General features: G+C 35.5%; 1 protein-coding gene across 1 annotated transcript in view; it reads left to right on the forward strand.

Annotated features, from left to right (window-relative positions):
- LOC101317734 (transmembrane protein 47) overlaps positions 1 to 21,171 on the forward strand; it is a 29,208-nt gene extending 8,037 nt beyond the window's left edge. Inside the window, exons 2-3 of the mRNA XM_019943011.3 lie at positions 7,595 to 7,735; positions 17,776 to 21,171. Of these exons, the coding sequence (XP_019798570.1) occupies positions 7,595 to 7,735; positions 17,776 to 17,954 (320 nt within the window). The 3' untranslated portion in view covers positions 17,955 to 21,171. The remainder of the gene's footprint in view (positions 1 to 7,594; positions 7,736 to 17,775) is intronic.
- Positions 21,172 to 23,324: the final 2,153 nt, after the last annotated feature.

Consider the following 23,324-nt stretch of genomic DNA (forward strand, 5'->3'; position numbering starts at 1 on the left):
TCTGTCATGTTTTATGGTCCTGAAACCAAATGTTCATCATAATGCATAGTGCTTTGTGAAGGCAACCTGGAGTCTTTTCCTAGCACTAGTAGGTGACTTAAAGAGAGATAGAAATGTCCCAGGAGGCCTTTTTCTATCTTCTCGTATGTATCCAAGTAGTTAACTTCATTGAAACATATTCATTGATTTCCTAGCAGGGAGTAAGCATTGTCCTGGTACAAAATCAGCTAGTCGTTCTGGTGGTGAGAGCAAGGTGATGAATGAAAGTTTCTTTTAAACAAATTAATGAAATAATACAAATGTACGAAGTACTATAAAGGAGGAAATAAATATAAATTCACCTTCTGCAGGGGGGTAGAAGAAGGGTTCTCATCTAAAGAAGCTTGCTAACAGGGAACTGGTGGGGGCACTAGCTTGCCAAATTTATCCCTCCATATTTACTGGGGGGTGTTTTAATACTGATCGTGGGTGACTGGCTGGCTGCCTTCCATCTGCTCTTTATTATTAGCTACACTAAACCCATCACAAAAGCTTTTTAGTTGCTTAGAGGCAGGTCACCCACTCCTAGTCTTGGCATGGGTTTTCTTCTCGTTTTTCCAAATAACCAAGTTTTCCAAATTGTAACCTTCTTAGGTTTTTTCCAAAGAGTAGAGAAGAACAATGTTTGATGTAACAAACACATCACAAGTTTATATATGTACTATGATTAGGAATTACTATTGAGAAATACCAGTACCCATTAGATAATACTAGTTACCATCAAATGCTAACGAAATCTTTAATATAATACTTGGTAAGAAACAGCAGCCATTAGCAGTGATGGTGTCTTTCTTTTTTGTCTAAATACTGAAACATACTTTAATAGCAGGGCTTTGGCTAAGCAGTGTATACAATGGTTTTATTTGGGGAAAAAAACACTATGTTATGGTGTTTAGATGATAAATTACATTTCCCCAAATTTTCTGTGATAGAATTCTGTGAAGCAGCTAAAGTGCCCCTTTATTTGTAAAGAAAAAAGTATGTGTGTTCTTCAAACATCAACACAAAACAACTCAGAAGTCTTGAATGAAATTGTCATGGACTGAAAATTAATAACCTGTTTGGCACTCTTGGACCCCCAGAATTTTCCAAAATTTTGGTAAAATTGACCTGCACTTTGGTCATTAAAATTGTTGCATTATGTATTTGGATGGTTACCTGGGGTAATTTATGTGCTTAAAATCAGGTTGGCGCTGTATTTCTGACACATTTTTTTATCCATAAATGGGCCTAAAGAGTGAGACTTAAATCATATTGTTGCCAACTTAACATGGGTTTTATAGTAGGTGCTTCTCTGACAGTCCACTGGACTGTGTGCAGCTCGGTGTACACAGTGTCTATACTGTTTGTCATTTTATGAAAGACGTAGTTGTTTGCCATAAATATTTGTTTGCATGTGAATGTTAGTTTTGATATTAGTTGTTTGAAAAAGGAGATGGTCATTTTAATTATTGAAATTAGAATCCGGATTCTTCTTTTGGCTGCCTTTGCTTGTGTCTGTATCCCATGGAACAGTGGAAAATTAACGCAATGCTGACGGATTTAGGTCAGGATGCAACTTAGCTAAGAAAACTAAGTTTAAACTCACTCACAAATGGTTCCGATTTTCCACTTCATCTGCCACATGCAGAGTAACTTTAAGGAGAACTTGTGGATGGCTTGTGAGATAGCGTCAAGATGACAGAAAAGATTACTCTTCTAGGTTGAGTAGTGAATGATTTTGATTGCAGTTATGGATATCATTTTGGTGAATATTCTTTTGGAGAATCCAAAGGTAAAAATATAAGTGCCTTTCTGGCACATTTCAGTGTGATTATAAAAGTTATGAAAATCAATATTTTACTTTCTGATGAGAATTATAGGAATAGTGAGAATTGTGCATTAAAATATTAGAATACACTCGGGGAAGTACCACCCACTCCTGCTGTGGGACTTGAATTTATAAGGTTAAAAATGTATTTCTTCATTGCTTTTTAATTATATCTAATTTCCTAGAAGAAGTGACAATTGTGTGCTCAAGGATTTACATACAGTAGAACTAATCTCAGCGTATAAACAATACCTGCAGAGGTAAATAAATTAGCCAGTGTCTGATGAGTTAAAGGTTTTGAAATGAGACGGGTGGAGGAAAGCTTTAGGCACTGGTGTGGTACACTGACCTTGGCTCAAAAGTGTGGAAAATGTATCATCATTTAGATTTTGCTTTTCCTGAAAATCGGAAGTAAATTTTGACCGTGAATTCCCCAAGGGAATGTGAATTCTCCAATTTGGCAGTTATAATGTGGCCCATAGAATTTTCATAATGCAGTAGCAATTTCAGGCCAGTCTCATGTATTAGATTGTAAAGTAAGTCAGCACAATTCTTCAGAATACTAAAGCATTTATAGACATTGGAAACTGTGGCACCCGCTAATAAAAATACTTAGAAAGAGGATTTGAATTTAGTTCCTGAGTTGCACATTAATGTTGGACTTGATGTTTTGACATATGGACTGCCCAGTTTTTGTTCTGTAGCTGCGGGGGAAAGTATAACATTGTGTGTTTGTCTTTTATCTATATATATTTATTTATTTTAATTATTTTTTTCCTTTTTTCTTTTATCTTTTTTCTGTTAGAGAAAGCTGTCATAGGGAAGCACATACTTATCTTTAGCCTTGGCTTTTGTAGGTACAGTTCCAATGCATCCGGTGTGTCACTGTGTCAGTTTTGCCAAAATACTCTTAAGTGGAACCTGACAGATACTATGCCAGCCTCATTTCAGGTTTCATTTCCGGATCCAAAACATCCCTCCCAGCCCACTTGAGACCTAACCAGTTTATGGACCAAGGTTGTACATTATTTCCTCCAAACCTATTATCGCTTGTTCTCTCAGGTCTTAGAAACCAAACTCAGATTTCAAATCAGGTGGCCCAACTTTGAACAATGAGCAGTTTTACTTGTGCAGAGCACTGCAGTGTGTAAAACAGAACCATGGCCACTGATGTTCTGCAGAGCTGGTTTACGTTCACTGCTCCACTACAGTATCAGTATATCATTTATAGAAATGTATAAAACTAATGCCGAGTAATAAATCTCTAAGGACTCTTAACACTTCATCTGATTAAATACTGTGAGGGCTATAAAATTGGGGGACTAAGATTGATATAGAAATTAACAAATTATGAGAACTTAAAATGATGTTTTTTTTGAAGAAATGGAGCTGAAAATTGAGAATTTTATGACATTTTGTTTTGCAAACACTGAATATGGGATAGCAAGTATTTGTGGCATGCAAACCTTCTAATGGAAAAAACGATTCATGTATAGTTTTCCAGTCATTTATTATAGTATTAATGTAAAATTGCCCGAGTCCTGTAGTATATAGCAAAATATTTTATATGTATATATTCTTGTTAAATCTACATTTGGTAGATAAGTAAATACATGTCTTTGTAAACATGAATCCCAGCCTATTATTTTAATGGCCATTAGTAGGTATCTATAAAAGTATTTTTGACTTGTTTTATTCCCCATCTCCTAGTCTTGTTCAGTAAGAAAGAGGAAAATGGTATCAGACCTATCTGCATAGTCCCTGGCTTTAACTCATCTGTGAGGCAGGTCCTAATATTTGGACAGTGGATTCTGTTGCTGTTTACTGAAAGAGACACAATGCCACGTGCACTGTTCTCAGCTCCAATGTGCCTAGTGCTGAACCTTGAAAACTACCCTGAGCCTCCTTGACTATGGTAGCCATTTCAAACTGCTTTTTCAGCTTACTGATTGATGTTCAACTGGTCAGCGAGTTAAAGCTTTGGTCCTGGGCAACCTGCCCAAGTGAATCATTCCAAATGGGTATAATGACAGCAATCCCGAAACTTGGCACCGTCCACCAGAGATATAGCCTCAATACTTCAGTCTAAGCCCCAGCTTCTGGCCAGGACAGTGGCAGACATATGTGGCCCAATTCTAGTCTCTGGGAAAATAAAATGGCTTTTCTGTTTGAGCAGGCATAGCTATGGTTGTGGACCAAAGGGAAGGGTAGCAATATCATAACTGTGGAGATGCTGGTGACTGGTGCTCCTTTTTGACTTTATGTCTAAAGTGACTTTCTCATTAGCCACAGCCTCAATACTTAAAATTAAATACAGGACATATAGAAGAAAATCAGAACTGGTTGTATTCATCTACTTTTTAGAACTATTTCCTTTGCTACAAGAGGTTCCCCTCCTAATTAGGTTCTAGTCCCTTTTAATACTTGTTATTCTTCTGTAGCTTCTATTGCATTTTATTGGCTTTCGGTATGAAATAAAGTATTACTATTTTAAGGAAATTCAACATGTGAAATTAGGATTTTTTTTTTGCAGTTTTCTATTGTTATGCTGGATATGCATCACTTTCCACTCCTGTATTACTCATTAATCAAATTGACTTCATTATGAAATTATTATTGTCTGAGAGGCCTTTACCTAAAAGAAAATTCAACATTTTAAAATGGTACATGAGGACTTCCTTGCGGGGCGCAGTAGTTAAGAATCCCCCTGCCAGTGCAGGGGACACGGGTTTGATCCCTGGTCTGGGAAGATCCCACATGCCGAGGAGCAACTAAGCCTGTGTGCCACAACTACTGAGCCTGTGCTCTAGAGCCCACGAGCCACAACTACTGAGCCCATGTGCCACAACTACTGAAGCCCGTGTGCCTAGAGCCCATGCTCTGCAAGAGAAGCCACTGCAATGAGAAGCCTGCGCACTGCAATGAAGAGTAGCCCCCCTGCTCACAGCAACGAAGACCCAATGCAGCCAAAAATAAATAAATAAATTAAAAAAAAACACATTCTATCAATCAATCAATAGATAGATGATAGACAGATAGATAGATAGATATAGATATAGATATAGATGAGGTATAGACCAGGGGTCAGCAAACTATTGCCTGACAGACCACCACTTGTTTTTGTAGATAAAGTTTTATTGGGACACAACCATGCTCCTTTTATTTACATACTGCCTAGGGCTGTTTTCACACAACACGGCAGACTTGAGTAGTTGCAACAGAGACCATGACTCACAAAGCCGAAAATATTTAATATCTGGCCCTTTAGAGGGAAAGTTTGCCAATTTTTTTCTTAGTCTTGTTCTTTACAAAATGCAAATAAATACATATATTTTAGCTATTCTTTGAGGATATTTAAAGTAGAGAAAATTGATCAAAATTCCTGTTTTATTTTGGATTGAAAAGTAGAAATAGTCAAATGTATGGCATTTTATGCCTTTTGGACTATGTGAAAGAGCTGATTGGAAAAAAGCAATCTTGTGCTTTTATATTTAAGATATTTTTAAAGTGAGTGAATAAGTTGTATCTTGATTTAAACAAAATTGATACTTTCAAAATTCTTATTCATTTAAAATAAATTGGAGTAAGTTGCTAAAAGCAATACTCATTTTATGAAAGTAATACTCCAACAAGAAAATGTTCAGCATTGGCTCTTAAAGCCTCCAGGAATTTGATTGATGTCTGGATGGATTGATTTTATTATTATTTTTTTTGTACCTCAAACATTTAGATATAATGAAAATTTGATTTATTATTCAGAAATTTCAACTTATAACTTTTCAGAAGGATTTTTATTATGTTAAAGTGCAATAAAATTGTGCTATGCATAAACTTTTTCAAAAAAATTTAGAGACTTCCAAATGTAAGGATTGTTCTTTTGTTTTTTTAATTCAAAGCTACATGCTTTTATGGAACAACAACAAAAAAACCCCACAGTATGGCTATCCTTTTAAACTCTAGTCGAAAGCCAGATATACTTTTGTTTGAAGTTATATTGCTTTGTTACAAATAGATGGCATAAAAAAATGCTCTCCACTTTCTTGTGATTCATCTTTATATTTTAAGGAGTATGGACTTGTTCTGTTTTCTCCCTTGTTTGTTTGTTTATTGAATGCTGTGCGAGTTCTAGTTCAGTGCCAGCTGTATTTCCAGAATTTATTAGGAGGAGAGGATGTGGAAGAGGATGCTTGAGGCAGGGTTATACAAGTGTGAATAAAAGAAGGAAATCTTAGGGCGTTGTAGGTTCCTCTACTTGTCCCTTATCCTGCAGTGGCAAAGAGTGCACTTTGGGGGCTGTCTGGAGGGATAATTTCAGAGTGCAGCATCAAAATATCATGAGTTCTTGACTTTGGATAGACTGCATTGCAATTTAACCATGGGTTAAAGTCTATTTTTATTTCTTGCACATACATTAAAGTGAGGACCAGAAGAGGCAGCCTGGGACTTTGAAACAAAACCCACGAAAGAATGTTCTCCACAGTGTCATTTTCTGTGATGCTTCCTAAGCTGGATAGTGCTTTTATATATTCACTTTACTTCTTAGAGAACATTCTACTCTTATAAAATGGAAAATGGGCCAGTTTTGTGTCATACTCTTTCTAAATCTTTATTTTATAAGAAATAACAAATACATTTCAGTGAGGTTTCGGTTTCATTCAGGGCATGGGAGACTCAAAGTATCTGTACAGAAGCCTGCACATAGTAAGTGGTTAGTATATGCTTACTGTTAACGCGTGTGAATGAAGAAAGGAGCCAAGGAGCCACTTAGAGTCCATTCTGGCACCCTGGGAATACTTACTTTCAGAAACCATCCCTATGGTGGTAAATACAACAGTAAGATTAGAATGAAAGGAAAGAGAAGAGGAAAAAACAAACAACAAATCTTCCTGATGCTGATTTGCTGGGGGAGTTGTTTTAGTTGGGGGCGGGGGAGGGAGAGAAAGGCAATTAAAAAGTTGGGTTTTTCGTGTGTGTGTGCAAAGGAAGGCTTTCTAAGAAAGCACAGCAATAAAAAAAAGAGTATGTACTACAGCCACATGCATCAACGTGGTTGAATATCAGAGACATAAAAGCCAGACAGAAAATAAATACAGACTTAAAAGCCAGACATCAAAGAATTGATACCATTTATATAAAGTTTAAGAAAAGGCAAATCTAATACGTAAATAATGTTGGTTCGTAGCCTGGGTAGAAGGGTGATAATTGACTCGGGAGGGGCATGAGGGAACTTTCTGGGTGATAGAAATGTTCTCTATCTTAATCTGGGTGGTGGTTACGTGGGTGTGTAAATATACATGAAATTCATCAAGTCCTCTACTTTCTATACTTATGATTTGTGAACTTTACAGTTCAATAGAAAATTAAATAATAATAATAATGACAATAGGTTGTGCAGGGGGCACCAATTTAGCATGAATGCTTAATAGAGTCCTTGGAAGAAAAGCATGGCAAACCTGTGGTCTAAAAACTGTGCTTAGTGAAGATTTCAAGGTGGATCTGGAAGGATAAGTGAGATTTGGGTACATGGATAAAAAAGATTTTAAAAAAAACCCAACTGTGTTTAGCTTAGTGTAGGAGACTTTTCTGAATAAGGACATTTGTAGTAATTTTTGTTGCAAAACATCTCAAATCCCAAAGGATGCTTGGTATGCAGTAAAATCACGTCTATTTAGCTGCAGCAAGGTGACTGCGGCTGAGCATAGTGTACTGCTTGAAAAAAGCAATGCCTTTCTTTTTTCTTTCCAGATTGGCAGATTGCTACTCTGGCTTTACTCTTGGGCGGTGCTGCCATCATTCTCATTGCATTCCTGGTGGGTTTGATTTCCATCTGCGTGGGATCTCGAAGGCGCTTCTACAGACCTGTTGCTGTCATGCTTTTTGCAGCAGGTAAATATATTCATTACTTTCAAACATTAAAGTTTCATGAACCTTTCTACCATCCTCCCTTCTCATGCAGAAACAGTAATGTGGCTGCTGTATTACCTACAGATCAAGAGGCATTTGTTATATTTTAAGGTAAATTGGCTACAGGTTTATCATAGTATCAGTTTTCAATGTGTTAAGCATTTCACAGAGCACAGTGGCAATTTCTAAACTTCGAACTAAAACACGAATAAATAATGGCTCTTGACAAGGGCTGTTGCCTTAGGAATTGCAGCAGATGTGTTTACCAACAGTCTTTCTTCACATCCAGTATTTTTTTCCTCCTTTTACTGCCCCCTTGGTGATCTTAAGGCAAAATTGTTTTTTTCTGACATAAAACTGAAAAAAAATTCCAATATGTGTACTCTTAAAGGTATAAATCTGTTTTGAAATAAACATGGTTATACTGAAAAATCATAATGTTTAACGTGACCCGTCAGACAACTCAATCGTTTGAGTTCAATGGCATATTCATTAATTTAGCAACCCATCTTTCTATGAAGCACAGCTTGGATTAAAGTATCAACCCAGGTAAAATGGAACTTTTACTAAAAGTCAGGGAGCTATTTAGAAAAGGGGCTTATAAGACTAAAAGCCCAGTACATTATTTGATATGAGTTTAAGTTTCATTTATAAGGATCTCCTTAAATATTCTTATAAATGACTGAAACTGAAATATTCTTGTTGGTGCCTTCAATTTATCCTGTCAGTCATATCTGATTTGAAGACTGCAAAATAAGCCCCTGTGACTGTCAACAATGAAGACACTGAGAGAACCATCTAGCCTGTTAGATGGATTTTTTAAAGCTGTTTAAAGATGGGAATAGATGAAATTTCTCAGGATTTGAAGGGTCATTTGGTCTAAAATTATAAAATCAGAAGTGTTCTGCTGCCCCCTGCTGTTTGTGTTCATCTTCTTATACCCATGAAGACTGGTCAGAATGCAAGGGTCATAAAAACAACGGTCCACAGGGCTGAAAGAATGTAGAAATAGATCTAATTAAAATCTCTTAAGTGATGTGCTCAAGATCACATAGTAGTTACTGGTGGACCTGGGGCTAGGAGCCTACTGAATCCTAAACGGGTGGTTCATTCACTACTGGATCCCTCATTCATTCATTCACTCTTTATTGGGTACCTATTATGGACTGGACATTATATTGAGACACCTATAAAACTGGCTAAATAGCATGACAGATACTTTCTAATAGAGTAGAAAACACTATTACAAAAAATATTTTGAAGTCTTAGGCGGTGGCCACAATATCATTATATTGTTGATCTCATGTAATAAAGGTCTCTATTGTGAATAATTTAGTATAACATGAAGATTCTCCTAAAGATTCCATCATTCTGCAGTTTATTTCTCAGTTCATGGATTTGCCACGGCTCTTTTCCTATTTTTACAATGAAATAACTTAGATATTTTAATTATAGTATAAGTTTATCTTTGCAGCTAGGATTTATTAACATAGTGATTAGAGTCAATTATAATAGAATTTCTTGATAAATTGTTCTGAAATGATATACAGTTCTTTAAAACTGGAATTATGTTTTGAATAATTTTTAGAATACTCATATTTCTGATTTATGAAGATATAGAGACAGTCTAGACATTCTCTTATAAATATCCAGTATTATTGTGCTACCTAGTTACTATCCCATTTAGCCTTTAACTTACTCTATAATGGCATATGCAGAATCTATAAAGAAATCTGTTGTTTAAAGCACCTATTATAAACATTCTTACAGAAATAACTGGAAGTTCCAGTTTTTTCTTAAAAAGTTCTATAGTTTTTCCCAAGTATAGCAAAATTTGTGAAAATGTGAAAATAAGCACTGGTTGTAACAGAAACATATTGTAAATGAGTATAAGTTAAAGGTAATGGATTTGGTCAAAAAAAGATTTTGATTTAACTCTCGCTGCCACAAATATTAGTAAATTATAAAATAACGAGACGAATCCCTAAAGCAACATTCATACAGTATTATTCTACCTGCCGAGACCGAAAATGAGCATTATACTGCTACATTTTAAAACTGTACATGTGCTGAGATTTAATTTTACTCATTCTCTTTTGAGACTGCTTATGGAAGCTTTTCTTGAAATAACCATTAGTTTAGCGTTCACTTTGCATATAAGCAAGGTAAAACTTACTGGTTATTTGAAACATGTCATGAAAAAATTTCTCTCTCCCATCTGCAAAAGCCATTAAAGAGTTGCCTGTAGCTGACTTCTGGAAAAGATATTTATTAAACATAATAATCCATTTATGATTTGGATGTAAGATTAACAAAGTTGGAAAATCTGCCTACTTGAAACAATGCTAGCTAAAAATCATGGTTGTTTATCTTGCTTGCTTCTTAGGAAACATACTTATTCGAGTGGTTGGCTTGTCTCACCAGTTTAGTGATTCTTTGTAAATGTGTATTTGGGACTATTTTCCCTTTTTACTCATCCTGGTCTGCTTGAAAATGGTCTGTATTTCTCCACTTTTCTCACAATATTTTCTTCTCCAAATAATATTAGGCTTTATCTTGGTATTCACACACATAGGGAATGATACTTATCTCAGCTAAGAAATATTCTTTTTTTTTTTGCTTCTGCTGAAACTTGCAGTACATAAAATCAAAACAGACATAGCACTACCACTTGGAAACATTTCTACGCAGAACTACATCATTAATTCAGTACCATATGCAGTGCCTGGTACTCTGGGGCACTCAGTAAATAGCTGAGTGAATGACGGAAAGAAGACTGAGGAATGTGGTTTATAATCTGATAGGGAAAAACAGGCATGAAAACAGCTAGCTAACTGTAATTTGTTTTTTCTTAAACCATTTCTCTGTTGGCAATTTATGAAGCAGCAAATTTCCTGTGACCACAAATCTAAGACCAAAACAGCTCAAAAAAGTAACAGTTGTAAAGATTATTTTTCATATATCCATATTTTCATTCATTTATTTAACAAATGTATGTTGGGTGCCTATAGTATGCAACTTCACTATCTTGGTGTTAGATAATATACTCTTAAAGGGTTTTTACTAAAAGCTGATGATTAAGTCTTATAAACACAGCCAGACAAATTTTAGAGGTTTTCTTGTCTTCTCTTTTTCTCTGAGTTCCTTGATTTAGGGTGGGTTTGCTACCTGCTTGAATAATTGCTAGAAGATCTAAGAGGCAGCCATCGCTGCAACCCATCTAAAACATTGTCCTATGTTCCACAACTCTTCTACCTTCGGTCCTACAAATTTAGACTTCAGAATAAGATGTTATCTATAATGATACTGTTGATGATAATAATAATTAACTGAGCACCTACCATGTGTCATACTGCTAGACCTGTAGCACACTGCTATCTCTGCTATAACAGTCTTAAGATTAGGTATTTATTTTCCTCATATTATCAGTGAAGAAGCAGCCTCAGAAAGGTTAAGTAATTGTCTGGTGTTGTCCAGCTAGTAAGTTGCAGAGCCAGGGTTTCAATTCAGGGCAGCTCTCTAATTTGAGAGCCCAAGTGAGGTTTCAGGAGTTATCTGTACTTGGGTACATATAACATATAGAAAAATAAAAGCTGAATCAGCCTTGAATTTTTTTTTTTTTTTTTTTTTTTTGCGGTACGCGGGCCTCTCACTGTTGTGGACTCTCCCGTTGCAGAGCATAGGCTCCGGGCGCTCAGGCCCAGCGGCCATGGCTCACGGGCTCAGCCGCTCCGCGGCATGTGGGATCTTCCTGGACTGGGGCACCAACCCGTGTCCCCTGCATCAGCAGGCGGACTCCCAAACACTGCGCCACCAGGGAAGCCCCAGCCTTGAATTTTTAATTCAGCTGCCAACTGTGTACTGCAGTTGGAGTCCATCCTGTAACTCCAGTTACTCCATCTCTTGGGAGCAACACCTGAAGGATGGCAGCAACTCAAGGTGTCACAAAGACCACAAACTGATCAGTACAGCATGACTGAAACATAGTACATCATGAAAACTGTGCACATGTCCAGTACAGTTGACTATAGCATGTTTTTTATTGTGTAACTGACAATGACAGATAATGCATGAGGAGATTCTGATACCTGACATCTAGTTCTCACTAAAGACTTGGTGAAATTAGAGGGGTTGCCTTTTTCTGGGTCCTTTTCTCTTATTGTATGGTTTTGCAGATCTTTTTATGCCCCACTGGGACTTAGGATGATTGTTTCCTTTTTCTCCCCCATGGCCTTTAAGACAAGTTGCAGAAAAATCTGAGTCTTTCATAATTCAGATTTTAAATGACAGAATCCCCACTAATTGTATTATTGAGGATGTTCCTTTCTGTTATATCTGCAGAAAGCCTCCTCTAAATGATTATTTATGCAGAATGGGGATATTTTGGGAGGGGGTCCTGCACCTGCTTTCCATCTCTGATTAGAGGCTTGTGTATTGCAGCCCTCCTCTCCATCCTGTCAGGCACAAGGAGATGGCTGGAGGTATTTCAAGTCTAGATTTTGACAGAAAAATCAGTGTCCAGCTTATATTTCAAACTAAAAAGGAGTTCTATTTACAGATCTTTATCCATATCAAACTACCCTTTGGTTAGAACAGTTTACAGTATCACCATCAAAATTCATTTCATATGTACTGCTTAATTTTAAGTAGTTATAGATTAAATTAAAAAGGAGAGAAATTGATAGCTTCATGTTAACCTTTCATGGGCAAATGTTTTTTATTCTACAAATATTGTTTCCTTTATGTAAATTTGATATTTAGGGGACTTGGCTGGATAGTCCTATCAATTCTGTCTTTAAATTATCTTCTAAGTCTGTAGTTTCTTTTTATACACCACCATTACTGAGTTAGTTGAGGATATAACTCTTCCTCAAGTGCAACATCTCAGTTCCCAAATTTGAACTTCCCCCTAATTTATTTTTCTGTGGTAACGTCTGAGTTAAACTGTCTATGTGACTCCTTCCTTTCCCTTTCCTGGAATCCAGTTACTCAGTTTTTCTTTTATAGTCTTTACTTTCCCTGACCTTTCCCACTGATGTTACCTTAGTCATCACTGTGCACAGGAATCCATGCACTGACTAACCTCCTAGGGGCCTGTCCTCCTCCAGTCTCCTCCCTTTTAGGCTGTCTTGCATACAAACACATGAGATGTAGTTCTGAAATACAAATCTGGTCTTGTCACTTGTTCCTTTGGTTTCCCCAGAGGCAGAATCTGAAGCAAGGAATCAAGTGCAAGTACTTAATCTGGGAGGTAAAAGAAGGGATATGGAAAGAAAGTGAGACAGGGAAGAGAAGGCAGCCAATAAAGAGTACATTATCAAACCAGTGGTCACTGTAAGCACCTGGAGCTTAATCTTCCTGGAAAAATTTTGGAAACCAGTGCAAAACACACCCCTCAGAGTTACCTCACTGGAAGGACTAGGGAATTGGAGTATTTATAAAGCAAATGCTGACAGTCATTGGTAAGGGCTGTTGGTGATGATGGGGAAACAGCAATGGTAATTTCCCAGAACACTGTACCTGCCTCGGAGTCAGGCAAAGTAGCTTTTGTGGCCAGAGGAAAAGTCAGGCAAAGAAGTGCAGGTGCTGACAATCGAAAGTCAGGCTGACATATACTGAAATTATGAGGATGAGAGTATATGGAAAGGGTACCAACAGCATCTACAATTCAAATAACCTCTGAAATGTCTCCCTATAGAAACCAGTCTGTATTTTTATGACATGCTAATAAGTCTTTTATAGTCTAAACCAAACATCTCCATGTGACTGTGCCCTTCATTCTACCCATGTGAGTTTTCTATGGGCACAGCCTTTTATATCTCCAAGCTTTATGGAAACTGCTTCTTCTTCCTAGAGGTATTTTCATGTTTCTCTTCTGACCAAGTACTGTCCATCCTTCAAGAACCAGTTCAAATAGTGCTTCGTCTCTGAAGCCCTCCCTTCTTTCTGCAGGCAGAAGTGGTACTTGGAATATCATTAGAGCTCAATAAACATGATGAACGGATTATAAGTGAACATGCCTCTACTACTACTGTTGAACACATTTGTTTGTATCTGTGTGTCTGTCTCCACGATAGAGTATGAAATATCAGAGGACAAGGGCCGTGTCCTATCTGTCTTACCTCTTTCACCTAGAATGCAGTGGGCATCCAATAAATGTTTGTTGAAATATTGAAATATCCCCATGTTAGAAAATATTGACTATTTGAATATTGAATATTTTGAATATTTCAATATTGAAAACATTGAAAAATATCCCCTTAAAGAAAACTAGAAATAACACAAGAACCTCTAAGTTCTTGTCATGTTTCTGTCTGCACAATTTCATGGCTGGTAGTTTTGTTGCCTCTTTTCCAAAAAGTAGGGAGGGGGAATAAAATGAACCTCAAATTCCCTTCAAATTCTAAAACGCTATACAACTTTACTTATGCCTCTGAGATAGAGCATAGAAAATACCACAGCCAATGCCTGTTATGTTTCATCGATTGGTGGTAAAGTAGAAACATAGTATGGTGTTATTTTCTTGAGTTCTGGACTCTAGGTGTGTTTGTTAGTTTCCTTTGCAGCATCTGTGAAAGGCAAGGAAACATTTTAACCTGCATCTATATATTATATTAAATGAAGAAAATTATTTACAAATGCAAGATTATATTTTTTTCTCAATTTTGCTATTACATGCATTTTTCTCAGTGATTCCAAAGGGATTAAAATAATTCAGAAGCATAAAGCATTTTAGGGTTATTTTCATCTGGCAAACAACACAATAAAGTTCCATCTCTAAGAAAGCTGCTCAAGAGAGAGAAGGAAGCCAATGGAGCCTAATGGAGTCGTGTTTCTACTTTTCCCACTAGAGGGAAACTATATCATTATATTATACCATGAAGACCAAATATTTGCTAAATAAAACACATTGAAATGAATATTAAAAGCAGGATAGGTGAACACCTCACTCCAGGAACTGGCTGATTCACAAAAGAAGCAGTATAATCCTTTTAGAATATAATTCAGATCAGTTTTTACTTCTCTGTTCACATTCCTCTTGCAGTTGCTCATCACCTTTAGAATGAAATCCAGACCCCTGACCATGGTTCACAAGGCCATTCCTGAATGAGCCTCTGGCTGTCTTTTCTATCTCATCTCATGCTGTTCCCTTCCTTGCTCTCTGTACCGCTGTACTGCATCCACAGCATCCTTACTGATGTTCCACTGTACCCAGTGTGCTCCTGCATCAGTTTTGCACTGCCTGTGCCCTCTACCCAAGATCGCTCACTTCCCACTACATTGACCTACACTCCTCACTTCATTCAGGTCTGTGCTTTAATGACTCCTCCCCAGAGAGGCCTTCTTCAGCTCTCATCTAAAAGAGCAGCCTGCATCCCTCTGTCTTGTTTTCTTGCTTTCTTGTATTTTCACGTCTCTTAGCAATACCTGCTGTATTCTATATTTATTTACTGATAATGGTGTGCCTAGCCATGAGGGTAGCAACTTGTGTTACCAGTGCCTTAAACTGTGTCACTTTAGAAACATTCAAGTATTTGTTGAATGAGTAAATGAATTTTACTGTTTCTAATTCACATTCATATTTCAATCATATCCTGGCAAGATCAGTCATGATTTGACTAGTGACCAGAGTATAGAAACCAAAGGAGAAAAATGCTTTTCTTTTTAATTTACTTAGTAACTTTGGATTTTTTTTTTCTGTAGTTCATGGTTGATAGTAATTGACTTCTTGTTAGTTTTAAGACATTTAAAACATGAAAGCACCCTTTCCATCACAAAGGCACAGAGCCAGCCAGTTTTTAAATTAATACACATTTAGCACTTACTGGCTGGAAATAGAAGTGTGGATTATATAATATGCTGTTAATTGTTCTAACAACGACTTAAAACTTTTTCTGAGATTTTTAAACTATAAACAACGTGTGATTTCTGTTTTGAATGTTGAGAGATTCTCCTGTTATATGGACCTACTTATCCATCCACTGTCAGTAGTAATGTGGAAGTATGGTAGGCTAGTGCTGGCCCAGAGCAGTGTTGAGCTACATGGCAAAAATGTTTGGAATTCTTATATCTGCTTCCAGAAAGGTCATTTCACCCCTAGTCTGAGCGTTATCGAAAGTAATAATTTTGAGGAATCATGCCCCCTCATGAGTTTTCTGTAGTTCATCAGTCTTATGCCAGAGATAGATGACTGTTAATGTAGACTTTCTAGGAACATTAGTCATATTGGTATTAATGATATTTTACAGGTACTGAGAATAGATGAGAGTAGATTTTAAAGCAGGAAATTCCAGTTTAATTAAACACACTATCCATCCTCTTGCTGTTTTCAAAAAATGTAATAAGCTGTATCATTTTTACTGTGTCAAAGTTTATTCTTGTCTCCTACACCTTAATCATTCACATTTTTGGAATTTATGGTATTTTTAAGATGAGTTAAATAATAATTATTTTAACCCAAAATTTACGTTATATATCAGGGGTTGGTAAACTTTTTTTTTTTTATAAAAGGCCAGATAGTAAATACTTCTGGCTTTGTGAGCCACATGGTTTCTGTTGCAGCTACTCAACTGTGCCATGGTAGTGTGAACAGTACATAAATGAATGAGCCTGGCTGTGTTCCAGTATAACTTTTTTTCAAAAACAAAAAGCAGGCCAGATTTGGTAGTTTGCCAATCCCTGTCACATATTACTATATCTCAGATTTTTCAGGGTGAAGATTGTCTCTTGAGGGTGGAAGCCATCATATAGTAGAGAATAAGGCAGATGCATCCCATAAATTCTCATTAAATTGATTTAAATAAAATAGAAGGGAATTCCCTGGTGGTCCAGTGGTTAGGACTCTGTGCTTCCACTGCAGGGGGCATGGGTTCAATCCCTGGTCGGGGATCCCACAAACCGTGCGGCGTGGCCAAAAAAAAAAAAAAAAAAAAAAGAAAAAGAAATTATATAATAGTTGATCCAATAGAAAGTTATGATTTTGAATGGAAGACATCACCTCATATATAATCCAGTGTCTCCCATATAAATATCCACTGGATAAATACCGACTGCATTTTAGATATTTTTTTAAAAAGCACCTCCCCCTTCCCGATTAACTGGTTTCTTTTATTTTATTAAGTATGACTCATCACATTTCCCCTTTAGCCCTGCCTAAGAACTAAGATTTAACTAAGAAGTAAGAGCTAAGTTTTGTGCCCTATTGTGGTAGACATCATTAACTTAGGTTTTCTAGTACAATTACCTCCCATGCCTTCATAGACTTAATTCTTTTTTGAAAGTAGGTGAGGAATAAATATATAATATATTTATACCTGTTATATCTAATAAGGGTGTAAGTTGGTGTGGCTTCTTGACAAAGATGACTTTTGAACCCATTTTAAAAGATGAGAGGTATGGACTGGATGAAAAGAAAAGAATAAAAATAGTTTTTGATCAGAGTAAGGACATCAAGGTAGGACTTGGAATATTGGGCTGAGTTAGATGATATTGAGAAGTGACAGCAACAAAAGCACATCTTGAATCACAGGTACACCAGTTTCATCAGTACAGATGAATTCAAAGTCCCCAATTTCTCAAGAGTATAAATAAATAACAAGGGTTTTTAGCTGCTATTTGGGGTCACTATTCTTGGGAAGCTATTTACAGGTGTTGTATAGTGAAACAGTTTAGCTAAACTAGTACTACTTGCCATAATAGTGATAATTATATATGTGTTTGTAAAGTGAGAACCATTATTTTGTATGCTCATATAAATTATATTACACTAATTATTTCATCAAATACTATTATAGTGATTTGCTAATTATTAATAGAGTAATTCTTACTGTACTGTGAAATAGTGTTAAACAGAAAAAGTTGTCAATATTTTAAAGTGTACCATCTAGAATAAGCAATGCTTCAAATTTTTTGGCTTTTTTGTTTATTTGATTAAAGTGTAATTCTCATACATATGTATATTTGTATATCATTTTATTACCTGTAAATAACATTTTCCTAATTTTGATTTGCTTTTTTTTTAGTTGTTTTACAGGTTTGCAGCCTGGTCCTTTACCCAATCAAGTTCATTGAAACTGTGAGCTTGAAAATTTACCATGAGTTCAATTGGGGTTATGGCTTGGCCTGGGGTGCAACTATATTTTCGTTTGGGGGTGCCATCCTTTATTGCCTGAACCCTAAGAACTACGAAGACTACTACTAGAACCAATAGTCTAAAATTTTAAAAAAAATCAACCATCCAACAAAAGGATTACATCTGCATCTTTTCTAAGTCACTATTTTCTAAAACACTTGTGGAGCATCAAGCAGTTTGCTCAGTTGATTTAATATCTTTTGCCTTTTGGCTGTCAACATCATAACCAGCTTTTACATCCATTTTAGGGACCTGCACAAATTAAGAGAGCTGATTAGACATAGGCAAATGCTGCAAACTTCCAATATGTTCATGTCACATTTCTTGACAAGTGAAGGGTCTATATGACAGCAACCATTGTGAGAAACTAGTTGGAATGAGAAATGCCTGAATCTTCTATTGCCTGCAGGGGAGCAGCTGGCATAAGCAACGTTTAGAAGCTCCATTGTGCTGACAAGGATTCCTCTGTTAGAGTCCTTATCGCCTGCTTATCCCACCCAGTGACTACATTGGCCGTTGGTTATTTGCTTGAGTGAACTCTTGAAAAGTGAACTTCCCTTCAGCATCTAATGGGGGTTCTGAATGTAACTGGTTAATGATACATATTCCACCTTCAAGAATACTTGTTTTAAAGGGAGGTTATGCTTTGGCAATCAGCATCTCCCTGGGAAGGAAGTCAAGACTTGGAGACATGTGCTTTTCATTATGTGGTTAGAAATTTTGCCTCAGCCATATCTAGAATGAGGAAAAATTGAGTCTCTACTTTCCTTGGGGCAACTAGAAAGAAATATGCATGAGTTGCTTTTGTCCTAAGTACCCTTTAAATCACTTACCAAACATTACAGCAAACAGTTGTGCATATGTAACAAGCTTAAATATTTTTATAGAAGGTGAACCATTAGTATAAATGGTAATAAGTTATTCCCTAGCCCTACACATGCATTTGCCTTTTGCACATAAAATAAATGTTTGCTCTAGTGAAGTGATTTGAACACTAACCTTGTACACATTTTTAAGAGGCTTAGATCGGTATTCACACTTATTTACCATACAAAAGTGCATATACCCTAAAGCTTTTGCTCTATGTTCTCTACTGTTTCACTGGAAAGTGTTAATAGAATTGTATAAGAAGAAAAACTGAAATGGTGTTAATCTGAAAATTAATGATTCTTCTGTAAGCCCTGTAGTTCAAAAGAGAGTAGCAATTAGGATGATAATTTTGTTTAAAATTCATTAAAATAGAAGGCTGCTTTTTTTCCAAGTATTTTAAATGTCTTCATTAAAAAATAAAGGAATAGTGATAGATTTATATAAATGTCTAAATGTCAATAGAGGAGTAGAATTCATCTGGTTATCACCTGGTCCTCTGAAGTTAACTAATGGGCTAACTGATTTGTGCACACAATTATGATGGATTTATAGTAAGGGAATCATTTATTGACTGGTCAAATGGAAGGAACTATCAATAATAGGGAATAAGCTTGCAACGAGTCTTACACTGCAAACTTGTGTTAATCCTGTTTAATATACAAATTTGGTTAGTTTAATTGTAAACATATTTTTATATCAAATATACAGTTCTAATATAAAAATTATAAATAATTATTTTTGTTAACAAAGACACTATTTGGCCCTCTTGCAGAAAGAAGCATTGGAGAAATCATTTAAAATGTACCTGTGTTCTGTTATATTGCAAAATCTGTTAAGAGCAGGACTACATCAATAGTATTTAATAATTTGCTTTACCTCCCAAAGCAGAGTTCTGCTTTCAGCTTGTCTTAAGAACTGTTGCCAAAACAACAGGAAAAAAACAAAACTATTTTATTATTCAAAGGCTTAAAAAAACCCTCTTATCTTGTGACTTTTCTATGGAATCACAAAGTAAATTTGAAAAACCAGGCTTATTCTTATTTTAGCGATGACAGACAAAAATGATTAAATGCATCCTAGAGAGAAACCTTTATAAAAGTATATAATTCTGTATAGAATCATAAGAAACTATGAGTGGAAATTTTCCAGAAAGATATTACTATTATAGAATCTTTTGAAGCAATTTTCTTGAGAAATAGTAAAATCTGGGCCAGACTATCTTGCTGTTAATTGCATATTATCAGAGCAGCATGAGAAATAACGGTATTTGTTGAAAAGGGATTTCAGCTACTAAACACTCTTTACTGGGAGAGAATCTCTTTATTCCTGAATAATGGACAAACAGTACTTTGGTGCTGACATCAATGAGGCACTTTTCTTAGTCCTAGTAGAGGATGCAGTGTGCTGTTAGAACAATATCATATCTTGAGTCTTACAAAGTTTTCATTCTCTGTCAATATGAAAAGCTGGAAAGTGACAGAATATAGTATAAGCTAAGGCACACATATTTGCTGTTTACTGAGAAGTAGATTTCTTATATAACTTTTTTCCCCTTCCCAGTGAAGAGCCCTATGCTATATTTCTACCATCACTAATATTTGAAAGTGTTTCATTACTAACAAGTTCAATATAACATGAAAGTTGTCATTGCTCATCCAAAATACTGTTTTGTCTATCAGAATCAACACAAGTGAATTTTTCACTCACAATAACATTATGTCTTTGCAGCTTTAGGTTTGTTTAATGTTTTCTTACAAGCCAAACTATTAACTACAATCCCATTGTTTATCTTAGAGAGAGAGAGAGAGATATACATACATACATATAGCATAAAGTACTCAGCAGGGCTAGTTATTTGGATTTCTTGCACAACAATTTAGCTTTTTGTAAGTTCAACATGTAAATTTTAAAAACATAAATATAGAGAGACCTATGTGTTTGAAATATAAATGATATATATGGATTAGCATGTACCTGTATATTATTAAACATGCAATGAACTGACTGGTAAGTGACGTCTAATTGTATGGCTAGCAATGTAATTTATTCAGACTGTATTTTTGTACAGAGCAGCACACACTAACCTATGCCTCTGTGTCCTCTTTAATGCCTAAAACTGTGCCTAGAAATTTCATCTGTCTTAAAAAATAAAATATACTCCATGCTGTTTATGCTATTAGTTTCTCTATTGCTGTTATATATTTATTATTTTAAAATATATGACATGTTTAATACTTAAATATGAATTCATGCTATTCTGGTTATTGTTTTTTTAACAGTCCTCTGGGGGGAACCTGTTTATCACTCCAGTGGTTTTGAGTTTGCAGTTTCACGATCAGTTCTTAATTTCATGATTTTTGTAGCTGACATGAAGTTATCTATGTGGAAAAAATAAAAATAAAAGTGGCTTCACTGATGTGGTTTGACTTTGTGTCTTCTCTACTGTGTGGACTCTTTAACAGGTTTCTAAATTACATGTCTTCAGTTCATTTTCTCTTTTATAAAGTATATGTTATTTAGAAAACATAGCTTGATATGACATGTTCATTTTGTGTAAAAAATTTTTTAACTATATTTTGTTTCAAATTATCTCCCAAATCCTTTCTATCTTCTGCAGCTGAGTTATATGAACAATAAAAGAAAGAATATTAAGTGTCTTTTTTAACTTTCTATCTTAAAAGGCACAGAGAGGAGATATAGTGTAGGCTCTCCTTTTTCCTATTGTCTAATCACACAAGTAGAAAGAGGAGTAGTGAAGGGTTTGATACTCTATTTTGGTTTTTGTTTAGTTTTCAGTAGTTGCAAGGTATGTTAAAACAGGCTTTCCTGCCTTATTTCTATTTTTTAATTAGACACTGAATTTTCAATGTGCATATGTGTATGTGTAGAAATTCATAAAGTCCAAATTTCCCATCACCCTTTGTGTATTAGATAAATGTTAAGTATACTTGGAAAGAAATATATATTAGAGCAAAAAATTCACTTGTATGATTGTCAGAAAATTTTCTGGAAGGTAGAAATACAGCCATATATAATTGAGCAAATTTTCTTGTGTTGATAAAATCAGTTTGAATATAAAATATATATTTTTTGTCATGCCTTTCATTTCTCATGAACGCTCAAATCTTGACAAGTTCACAGTATATTTTTCTGCTGAAAAAATATTGTAAATCATTCATAAATCTATGAGGTATTTAATATCAGATGTTCAAAAGTATGCACATTTAAGTTATGAATTCTAACATTTTCACAAATTTTCTATCGTAGAAATTTTCCTTTTCAATGACCTTATTCTAATTCGATGGATCAGCATCATTCATTTGATGTATTATATTTTCAGTATAAGGTACTTTCATTTTCATACAGAATTCTCACAGGCAAAACACCTTTACAGTCATGTCCTGCCTGGTAATTATCCATGACCCAGTTTCTCTGAATTTGGAAGACATGGAGAGATAACTTCACTAGGATTAGACAAGGGAAAATCCATTGCCTTCAGATATTTCATTGTGAACAGGAAACAGGAAAACAATTTTAATTTGCTTTGCCATAGTGGCCATATAGTCAGTTTGTGATTTGTTTTATTAAGTCAGGCCCATGCTTTGTCAACACAATGTTCCATTTTGGTGGTCTTTAAGTCATTTTGGTTAGAAAAATTAACTGATAGCGAAATTATTTTGTATTCTGTAGAATAATCCACTGAATACCTGGATTTTTAATTTATTGGTCAAATTTTCATGTTACGACCTTCTGTTAATAGCTTTTCAGAAGTGCAACCTTAAATGAGATAAGATTAAAGGAGCAAATAAAAATGAGAATTAAGCGCTTAGTATTTTCACAGGAAGCACTAATTTATTTGAATAATTTAACTTGAATAACTTCTGTGTCAAGTATTGGGAACACAATGTCATAGATACTTAATGTCAAAGTTAAAATCAGACTAAGTAACAAAACTCTATGAAATAAAATGCCAACAATTTTTCTGATATAAGGCAGGTTTGCAGACTGGGAAGTCCTCACATTTTTAATAACTACTAGATGTTGCCACGAGCAGACGGTCCATATATCCATACTTGGAAAATCTGTTTTCAAAGACTCACCAGCTAGGTGACTCACACATTTATATTCCAGCCGTAAGTCTAATGGTTCCAAAGTATAACTAAGAGAACAGGAGCTGAACTGTTCAAGTGGGAAGGATAATATGTGGTGTTTGTAAGCCAAGATTAACAGCATACAAAGAATGGTGTTCTTTGTAAAACTAAAGCTGTGTTGAGTGGTTCACCAGAGAAACTCAGTTTTGGCAAGCAATTATTTCCAAGTTGAATGACTTCATAGAAATAATGATTATAAAAGAAGCTTGGAACAAATACTGGAAAATCATGTCATCAAACCAGCAAAAACCTTGAATACTTCAATTTCTGCGTGTGACGTGGATTAATGAAGAAAATAGTATCTAAACTATGTATATAATTTATATACTAATTTTGGCATGGGTGAGGATGTTCTGTGTGACCGGAAGGCATTTCTTATACACAGAAGAGAGACAGGCATAGACTTTAACTTCAAACA

Source organism: Tursiops truncatus, chromosome X, assembly GCF_011762595.2.
Source record: "Tursiops truncatus isolate mTurTru1 chromosome X, mTurTru1.mat.Y, whole genome shotgun sequence".
Classification (NCBI taxonomy): Eukaryota; Metazoa; Chordata; class Mammalia; order Artiodactyla; family Delphinidae; genus Tursiops; species Tursiops truncatus.